The following is an 11,150-nucleotide window of genomic DNA, read 5'->3' on the forward strand; positions in this document are numbered from 1 at the left end:
AAAAAAAACAAATATGTAGCTACAAGTTATATATTCATTAAAAAATAACTGAATGTATGTATTAAACAATTTTACATTCAAACTTGAAATAGTATTTTCTTTGAAGTGTAAAGCTTTTAAATTAATTTAAACTGTAAATAAGCTTTTCGATTATATTGGTCTCAGAGCCCTTGGGAAGGTTAAAAACTATATTTCCAACATCTACATAAACTTCTCTTTCTCTTCATCAGAATCGGTAGAAGTTAAGAAAGTACCTCGAAGGTGTTCACACGGGTTTTGTCAGGACGGGGCCAAAAATCAATATCTTTGCATCACACGTTTGGGTAACTAGTATTCAAAAGATGAAGCAAATGTGACCATAATTAGGATTCTTTAGGATATCTCTCAATCCCTGAGCCCCCCACTGGAAGAAAAATCCTTCCATAAACTTTTCCACAAAATAACAATCATTCAAAGCGATTTTGAAATCTGGGAGAAAATTCTTTCCAATTGAATGATTCTTGCCATTTTATGATTTTTATATGTAGGTGTATCCATAAACTTATTATGAGTAGTTCTAGAGATAAGCGATATGGATAGTGCATTTTGTATGGGAGGAGCGACATCCCCATTTAGAATACAAACCACTTTTCGCCATAAGTACGTTAGCAAAAGCGGTCCATAGATAAGCGATATTTGAAATTTGGAGATGCCACGCCCCCTTTTCCAAAATCTACCATTTTTCGCCATAAGTACGGTATTGTTAACATATGTAGCTGTTTCAAAATTCAGGATGTTAGCATAAGCGGTTCCAAAGATAAGCGATATGAGAATTCCAGTTTGTATTGAAATTGCCACGCCCCCTTTTCCAATAACTATCATTTTTCGCCGTAAGTAGGGTATTTACAATTTATGCATCCGTGCCAAGTTTCAGTTCCCCAACGTAATTGGTTTTAGAGATACATCAGTTTTCACATTTTAGTCTGTATGTCATATGCCACGCCCTCTGTATAATGGGGTTAACATTTCTGGATTAGAGGAAGTTATATCCTTTCAAGAGAACGGTGCCCCCAAAAAGGGGGTTACAAATTTTATTGTGGCGTATTTATATATAGATACCGTCAATATACCGTTTTTGCTACAAACCCTTTTCAAAGGACCTCTGGTGTCGTCTAATCGATCCTTGATCAAGGTAAGTTTTTGTATGGCCACTTTTTACAACAAATCTTAGCATCTGAGCAATAAAAATTTTTTTTTTCCGGCTAACTTGTATGAGGCGACCCACTGTGCGTCGGTTGCCTGACTACCAGACATTATGATTTGCCTGCGTGTCGCTTGTGCGAGAAGGCTGCTATAAAACCAAAAAGTGACGCGCTCCTGCCTCAGTAAAAATTGTGGCTTTGTGCAGATTACTACTAAACAAAACAAAAGAGCAGAGAGTTAAAAATCAAAAGAAAGTAAAAATTGCAAAGAGTTCTAGTTAAGAACTGAAGATATACAAACAAAGCCACTGTGAAGTTTTAGCAACATTTCGAGTGAAAACAATAAATCAACAAGATGCCTAACACATTCCCAATCAAGCCACCAGCACAGATGCCCTGCCCGCACTGGAATCACTTTCCTATTCATCCACAAGTGCAGGTTACATTCGGCAGCAGCTGCAACGGTCCAAACAGCCCATCATCGCCGCCACCAACACCGAGCTCATACTCCTACTGCAGTGCTTGCGATGCCATGCAAAAGCGACAGTCTTGAGCTATGTTTTTATGTCTAAAGCCTCGGCGCAAGTTATAAAAGTAAATACTAGTTATATGGCAAGAGCAGTTCGTGGCACAGCGTCGAGAAAGGGGCAGCGGAAATTGAAAGAGCTAATTGCAGCCAATAGGCGTCAAGTATAAGGCACACATTTGCCTACAAGAAGCAGAAAAGAGACACAAAGGATTCAAGGGGCAATCACCTGTCGCCAAGAACGGCTAAATTCCGATCTATAAATAATTCGAAATATTGTAGGCGTAAATAAGAGATATATTTTTGTAAGCACTGCAATGAGTGCATTTAGAGTGGAGTGTTAACGCTCAGTCAAAAAGGCCAACACCCAAAATGCCGCTAAACCAGTTTTTGGATAAAAAAAATATGAATACGCATTACTGATGTGGTTTTATAGAAGTACTTAATTTTAAGTTCATTAAAACTAATAACACACTTGTGTGATAAGACGTCATATAGATACTATATTAATATTTTTAGGCCATAAATATTTACTTAAATACATATGTACATACATATGTTATTTTTAAATGATCACTTACACGCGTCGGTTATGAGCTTAACTTCATCAAGCAAAGGTAAAAGGTTTTGTCATTAGTTTATGACGATATAAAGATTTACAGATGCATTCGATAGCAAGTAGCCGGTTGTTTAAGCACAAGAGTTTTGCAATGACTTAGACCACTTTCAAAAAAATTATGAACATATTTGTAGCCACATATATAAAATACTTATAATAAAATCAGACTTATAGCATGTAGCAAACCAAAAGCCATATATACATATGTATCTAGTATATAACCACTTAAGCACATAGAGAAGATGTGTTAAGTTTTACATGTAAACACTTTACTCGAGTGAATAAGTAATCAAACGTTCTTCTATGGATTCTTCAAGACTGTAAAAATAAAATAGCTACATAATCTTGGAAGTTTTAAGATTTTTTTTAGCACGTATGTTTATTACATAAGTGTATGTACTTAGTATATGTGTATGTACATTTGTATATGCAAATGATTATGAGCAAATAAATTTCTATTTCAAAATCAATTTTGTTTACTTTCAGCGATTTTTTTATTATTTCTTGTATATTTTTCTCTAATACTTTTCTAACAACGGAAAGCAGTCTGCTTTTGCATGCTTATCGCAGTTGCCGCCAATACGAGGCGTTATATATTTACATTAAGGTGGTCCAAAAATGCATGTGAAAAAGTTAAGTCGGAATTTTTACGCTCTCACTCCCTAGAATTGTTCTATACCGAAAAAATAAACCATTATTTTTTTATTTTGAAATCAAAAAATATTTAGAGGTCGCTCAAAGCCCCCAAAGTTATCCATGTATTTTATATATACATATATACAAATATTGATTTTGAAGAAGTCTATACCATTTCTACGAACAAATTTTCCTGTATAAAATTACGTGAAAAACTTTAAGCGACCTCTAAATATTTTTTGAATTCAAAATAATAAAATATGGGTATACTTTCTTCGATATAGAACAATCCTAGGGGGCGAGAGCATCACAATTCCGACTTTACTGTTTTTGGACCACCCTAATGTACATACGAGGTGTGTTCAAAACAGTTACAATCTCGTACGAGTCTGAACTTATCATAAATAGTCAGAAGTCGTTCCCGCACACACATTTATAATATCTTCAGTACAATTTTTCGGACTAATTCTGAAAAGTTCGGCCTCGAACGGAATCGCAACTATATAGTAAGGTGAATTTTGAAATTTCGTGGACTACAGATATTCTAGTTTCAATTTTTTATTTTGTTGTATTGGAGCACTAATGATCATATCGATTTCAGTGGAAGATTGACCTATCTCGGCAGCAGGTTCGAAAGCGACCTATCTCAGAAAATAGCCCTACTTCAGAATTTGTTTGAATAACACCCTATCTCAGAATTTTGTTGAAGAACGCCCCACCAAGGTTTTCTTCCATATAAATTTTTATTTATTTATAAATTTTTTTTTATTTTAAAAAATCAACGTTAATTTTTAGCGACTTGAAACTCCCACTTTATGATACTAAAATTGAATGGGCTACAAAACTGCATATTCAAACTAGGAAATCTGGTTTAAAAAATCGAAACTTTGATGAATTTTTTTTTTAAGTTTTGTGAACTTTTTGCAAGCTTTTAAACTTTTATGTATGCGGTTTCTGATACAGTTCGTCTCATATTTTAAATTAAAATTATTAACAACAAATAAATAAACCTAAGTTACCAACTGAATTTTACTGCTATTAGTTTACTCGCAACTCGTATATGTATATTTTTTAATTTAATTCCTTTTCTTAATTTAATTTTTTTAAATAAATTAAATGTTATGCTTTTAAAAAAAACTTATTACATTGCCTTATTTTTTAATTTAATTTGTTTCTTCGTTTAGCATAATTTTCTTTTAATTTTTAGATTTTATTGACGATTTTCTACTTTTGAAAAAAATTATTAAAGAATTTGCACCCAATTTTGTGTAAAATGGAATTAAGTGCTCCAAAACAATAGAAATGTCGATAGTGGAATACGATGAGTCTGCCCTAAGTAAAAGATGTTTAGTAGTGGTAGGTACAAATTTTCCAAAATGACCGGGGAGATGCTAAATGACGAACTTCGCTATACACGTCCCCAGTACTTCAACAACTGGTAAAAATATTAAAGAAATAAAGAAAATAGTTTTGGGGAATCGTCGAATCAGATTAGAGAAGTTGCTGATACGTAGGCATCTCAGTTGGTATGTGCCATGAATTTTTTTCAGAACTTTTGGGCATGTTACGTGTGGCATCGACATTTGTACCGGTAATGCTTAATTTTGGCCACCAGAACTATCGAACGAACATCGCTCAGACTTGGTTAATGACGTCAATAACGATCCTTAAATGCTAAAAGGGGTCATAACTGTTGACAGATCAGGGGTATATGGTTATGACGTCTAAACCAAAGCCCAATCAAATTTAAGAGTGAAGATCGAAATCGCTGAAGAGCTCAAGGCTCTACCAAAAAGTTCTTATCAGAAGCGCTTTTAGAATTGAGGAAAGCGTTGGCATAAGTGTATTATATCTGAGAGGGAATAACTTTGAAGAAGATAACATTAATATTCATGAATAAATAAAGTTGTTGATAAAAATGAAAAGTCACCTTACTTTTTGAACACACCTCGTACTTACATACATATGTACATATAACATATTAAGCACATAACATGCACGAGCACAATCAGTTATTATATCATGGTTTCTACAAGCAACGCAAACATCTGAGAACCTTTTGAAGAATGCTTATTGCTAATGTTTAAGTTGAGTAGACCAAGGTCATGAATAATTTAATATGTAAGTATAAACACACATACATATGTACAGTGGCGTAGCGAAAGGGGCGGCGGGGGTTATTGGGGGGATACATCCCGCCCTCACCCCTTCGTCAATAAACCAATACTTTGTATACCTTTGATTTAACAACACAATACCATTTCATCCTTCTGATTTGTCATTTTTGAATTTTTCCTTTATGAATTCAGAAAATACTAAACCCTCAGTAAATCAGAAAGATTTATGGGGATTCAAAGTTAATGCTAGTAGTATGCTGTAACATTAAAGGAAATTCAAAACGAATTTTACCGGAAAATTTACGTGATGGAATTTTTTATAAATTTTTTTTTTTCGTAGCTTAGTACTAATACCTACCCTAATTTCTAATTCGTTTTTTTAAGGGAGATACCATGCTGTTGTTGTTGTGGCAGCATACAAGTTCCCCAAAGAGTTTTTGGGGACTGTAGCTGGAGTGGCCAAATATAAATCTGGGTCGTTCCGGTTACGTAGATACAGGCCTCGGTTATCTACGAAAGTCTGGAATGGTATTCATGATCTTTGTGAAGAGGAATCCAAATTCGAAGAGGAAGAGCAGTTAATCTACACAGAAAAATGTATATGAATAAGTATATAACTTCTAAAACAAAGGATTTTTCCTTATCTAGCAAAATACGAAATGGTATGACTGAATAGTATTTATGATCTTTATGAAGACAAACCCTACTTCGAAAAGAGAATGCGCACTTTCTCCAAGAATTAAAATTTATAGATGTGTATAAATTTGCTTAGTGCTGATTTTGAATGAAGAAAACTTATAAAGATCTTAAAGCTAAATTTGTAGAAGATTTGTTCTAATCATGAAATACAAAAAAGAAAACAGGATAAAAAAGGAGTCTACACGCAGAGCCTTAAAAACCTATTTTATAATATACGTTCTTTATTAAGAGCATTATAAAACCATTATAAGAGTACAGCCTACAAGTAGTCTTACAAAACCCTTATAAAACCGATTGGTCTTCACACATAGACAAGAAATATATAGCGGTAAGAATGGCTCATATACAGTGGTGGAAAAATAAATAGGCACACGACATTTTAACAAATTTTTCCCATTTTTCTTTTGTTTATTTAATATTTATTAGTTTTTATAAAAGTATACTTCATTATCTAATAAAAACCATATAAATTTATATTTCAAACTTTGTGCAAAAATTATAAAAATTCTGCAAAATTGCTTCTAAATATTAAAGAGTTTTTTTGAGTATGCAGTTTTATAGCCCATTAAATTTTAGTAGAATAAAGTGTAAGTTTGAAGTTTCTAAAAAATCGCGTTAATTTTTGATAATTTTTATTCTGAATGTATTACGCACTTCTTTCCATACAAAAAAATTGTGGAACATACTTTTATGGGAGACAAAATTTAATGGACTCTAAAACTGCATACTCAACAAATTTCTAAAAAATCTGATTAAAAAGTTGCAAGTTTGCAGATTTTTTATAATTTTTGCACAAAGTTTGAAATATGAATTTATATGTTTTTTGTTAGATAATGGGCTATACTTTTATAAAAAAATAATAAATATTAAAGAAACAAAGAACAAATATTTGTTAAAATGTCGTGTCACTATTTATTTTCCACTAATGTATGTATGAAAAATTACACAGGCGACGCCTCTAGCCATTGAGGGTCTCACCTTTAAACTATCGCAGAAGTTTTTTTTCATAACCCCCCTTCACGAAATCCTCGCTACGCCACTGCATATGTACGTATGTGTGTTCAATCAGCTTAGTATGAAATATAATGCACACGTTCTTCAGAAGTGTATCAACACAAAATTTCCGATTGTTAGAAAACGCAAACACACCAATTTTTTTAAGCTCATCTTAGTCAAATGTGGAAGGGTGGCTTTACTGTGGGTTTCAGCAAAAAATTAAATCAATATATTGCACCAGGTTTTGATTTTAGGTAAAGGTAGGATTTAAGAACTTTTTTAGGGAAAAATATCAAAAATTAAAAATTTTAGTTAATACGCCAAGAACCGGTTGTATAACTTTATGCGTAGGTATCTCATCAAACCACAGAAAAAATGTAATTGTTGAGCGCTGATGTCCCATAACGGACGAAAACTGTATGACTTCGCTGGGTGGGTAGTATTGCATTCTATTGGTATACCTATGTACATATATGTACATACATAGGTCCCAGCATACAGAGGTCCATCAAGCTACGTGGCTATCTCCAGAAAACGATAAGTCAATCAATTATGTTGTGATAGACGGAAGGCATGCAGTATATTGCGCAGAACTGGTAATTCATAGGTCCTTTAGGCTATCAGATCACTGCAGTATCTTACGAGCCCAGGACTTTTTAAAAAAGCAAGCGGCAGAGATACAGCATGAAATTAACCCGAAAAGCGAGCAAATAAACATTTACGTAGATAGTTAGGCGACCATTAATGCTCTACTTTCATATGAAACCAATTCTATCGCCGGCGCCGACTGTAATGAGGCTATAAGAAGGTTAGCTGTATATCAATTCCTCTTGGGAAAATCAAAAGATTACAAGATCTGCTCATGTACCGCCAAGCGGTACCAAGCCAAGTTGCAAAAATTATGTGTAATTCGTAGGATAGGAAACTTACTAATTTCCTAATATCAACAAGAAGAACAGACTCGATAGGATTGCTAAGTTCAAGTACAGTGGTGAGTACGATTGAAATTTAAGTGTGCGCTGCCCAACCCACTATAAAGGTGACATCGCCATACGCGCCAACAACCTAAGGTCTTATCAAGCGTATTTTGTCCTTTAACGAACTGATTGGGACATATCAGTGCGAATGGATTTAGTGGAAAACGAGGATACGACAACGTATATCCTGTCAACCAACAGTCAGTCAGCGTATTCGCGACTCAATTGAAAGTTATAATTCGAAAAAGGATAGAATTTTTATTTTTTTTTTCATCATTCCAAAGCAGAATCACTCTTGCTAACAAGTGCTACTTTGGACTGAGTAGGTAATTGAGAAGTAAAGTCCTCTCACGTCGTAAAAAAATCACACTCTATATATATGTAAGTCGCTCATCATGGACGTGCTGGTGAATGGCGCAGAAGCATGGACAATAACAACATCCGATAAGGCGGCTCGTGGAATTTTCGAGGAAAAGTTTCAACAGAAAATTTACGGCCCTTTGTGCGTTGGCGATGCCGAATACCGCAGACGATCGAACGATGAGCTAGTATGAGCTTTGCAACGAAATAGACATAGTGCGACGAATTAAAATACAACACTTTAGCTCTGAAAGCATTCAACGCGGGCCGCAATGCTGGTAACCGGAGAAACGGTTACAGGGTTCCTCTGCACTGGAAAGCCGAGTTGGAGAAGGAGTTGGCATCACTTGGTGTTTCCAATTGGTGTCAGTTGGGGCAGAAGAGAAACGACTGGCATGCTTTAAAATCGCTTAGGCGGTTACAGCACCAAATAAAAAGAAGAGAAATTCTATACGGACTATCCGGATATTGGCATACTCCAATATCTGAATAAAAAAACCGAATATCCGGATATCTTGCTCACGCGGATAATTGCATATTCGAATATACGTACGAACAGTGTGTAGATATCCAGATATCTACAAATTCGAACCTAAAAATTAAAAACTAAATAACAATTTTTTGGGTTAATTAAGTGTTCTATTATTTATTTTGCGACTCGATAGATTCAGTAACTTTGAGAACAATTTTACGAATCCGTTCAAGTACTGTTTAGAACATCCTGGTATCCGGATAACCTAATGAACGGATATTAAACGCATAACCAAATGTGCGGATATTAACCGGATATCCAGATTTTATCCATATACACGAATATCCAAGCGGATATACGTTTCATGTTTGGAGTTTTGTTGTTATAGGATAAGAAATAGGGAATAAACTTTGTTTAATAAACTTTGTTTAATAAACTTTGTTTAATGAGACACTTTATAAAAAATATTTAATCTTCAGCACCAGCGAACCCATTCCCAATTATGCACTGAGCCAGAGCTCACCCGTCGGTCATTGACCTAACCCACTCTGACAGTAAAATTATTACTTTACAACAGCGCTGTTTGCACTTGTCTACTCAATCAAAATTTGCAAATTTTACAAAATTAAAGCGAAAAATTCATTTGTATGTACTCAAATATGTACTCTACGCCAGACTTATGTACATATGTGCACTCATACATGCATGTGTGTACAAGTGCATACATTATAACATTTTCAGAAAGTAATACATCCCATTCGGCCTAGTTCTCGAGCAGGAAGAGCATAAAAATAGCATTGAAGTGCTGCCTGGTGACGAATGAGCAGATGTTGCTGACAGTCGATAAGGTCAAGAAACTTGTAGCATTACGTTAGCATACTTTGTGGTTGTGGTCTCTTGCTTCTGCAATTAATTACATTTGTTTAATGAATTAAATTGAAGAAGTGAACTGCTTCGTTGCAGCATAAGTTATATTGCCCCCACGCGCTTCAATTAATGAAATAAGCGTCTTGGGTGCGTCTTATGCTGTGCAATTGGCGTAACCAAGTGTTTTGTGCATGTCATAGTGACTGCGGGTTCTAAAGTTGAAGGTTCAGTCCTTCGTTTACAGATACAAATGTCATATGTATGTATGTATGGTATGTATGTAAGTAACATAGAAAATGCAGGTTTATTCCTCATAAAGCAATTTTTTAAAGGGTTTTTCAAAAGCAACGTCTTCTTAATTCCAACAAACAAAACAGAAGCAGAAACTCGGCCTTATCTGCCAAAGCTATAAATATACATATGTATGTATGTACATATACTACGCGACAAATGAGAGTGTGCACCTTGTTCTAACATAATAGGAAATCAAAGTTATTTTAATGAAAAATGTTATGCAATAATTATTTATGTCTATAATATAAACCATATAAATCAGAATTTAAGGGGTTACAAAACAACGCACTCGAAAAGTTTCTATGTAGAAATTCTGAATAAAAAGTTGAAAATTTTGATGCAAATTTTTTGAGTGAACTTTGAATTTGTGTGACACCTTGATTTATGAGGTTTATATTGGGTTTGTTACACAAGCTACTCGAAGTCACTTCGAGTTACACATACGCGTTCCACAAGTAAGTTTTAGAGTTTATTTGATATATGTACGCTGACATCTTGAACTTTGCTCGAGTTTTTCTACAAGTTGCTTGCGGAACAAACCTATTATACAATGAACTTTATGTTCATAAATAGTTAATGTAAAAAATATATATATATAAAATATATAATATTGTATTAGAACAAGGTGTAGACTTGCATTTGTCACCTAGTGTATGTATATTTACGTACGACATAGATATTAGACGACAAATGGAGTAGCAGTAATAGGTTTTAATTGCACATTTACATCAAATTGCGTTTAGCTGAATTGTACGAATTGCACCATGCACTCCTAACTAATTGATTTGCAGCTGTTTTCACCAAGGGTTATTCCATAAACATGAAATTAGACCGTACCACCTTACAAGCAAACAACAAAAAGATCACCGTACACCTACATATCGTTACCTTAATATACATATCGTCGTTTAAAGTACAAAACCGCGTATCGTAATTCTGCAAAACCGCGTAACTAACATTGGCTGCCAAAAATTGGATTTGCTCACATAAGCTCTTTGCTCAATCCTTATCCATTCATCCTGAAATATACTACTTAGCCAGAAATGCGATTGCTTTATAAAAAGAGAACCATTTTGAAATATGAGTGTTTTACGCTCTAGAAAATAATTTCTACAAGTTCAATTACGCGGTTTTGCATTTTTGCTGATACGCGGTTTTGCATTTTGTTGATACGCGGTTTTGCACTTTAAACGACGATATGTAGAAAGGCCCTATCTCATATGGTCGCTGAAATACAAAAAATGCAATTACACAGGCCAACAAAAATAGGAAATTTTTTTTTTTCCTAAAATGTTAAAGCTGTGATAGAATTTTTTGTGCTGATTACGAATCTGTAAGTAAAAATTTTCCATTAGCTTTAGATTTTGACAAAAACGTGGTCAAAGTATCAAAAAATCGCGTTTTTT

The 11,150-nt window shown here is 34.2% G+C and overlaps 2 protein-coding genes across 3 annotated transcripts in view; one reads left to right on the forward strand and one right to left on the reverse strand.

Annotated features, from left to right (window-relative positions):
• Nucleotides 1-11,150, reverse strand: part of LOC118733892 (myb-like protein P) — a 322,500-nt gene that overhangs the window by 127,218 nt on the left and 184,132 nt on the right. The gene's annotated exons all lie outside the window — the stretch shown is intronic.
• Nucleotides 1,353-2,606, forward strand: LOC118733895. Its single transcript, XM_036463527.1, has one exon. The coding sequence runs from the start codon at nt 1,537-1,539 to the stop codon at nt 1,732-1,734; it is 198 nt and encodes a 65-aa protein (XP_036319420.1). The 5' UTR covers nt 1,353-1,536; the 3' UTR covers nt 1,735-2,606.

Source organism: Rhagoletis pomonella, unplaced genomic scaffold (assembly GCF_013731165.1).
Source record: "Rhagoletis pomonella isolate Grant_MI unplaced genomic scaffold, Rhpom_1.0 Rhpom_scaffold_00002, whole genome shotgun sequence".
Taxonomy (NCBI): domain Eukaryota; kingdom Metazoa; phylum Arthropoda; class Insecta; order Diptera; family Tephritidae; genus Rhagoletis; species Rhagoletis pomonella.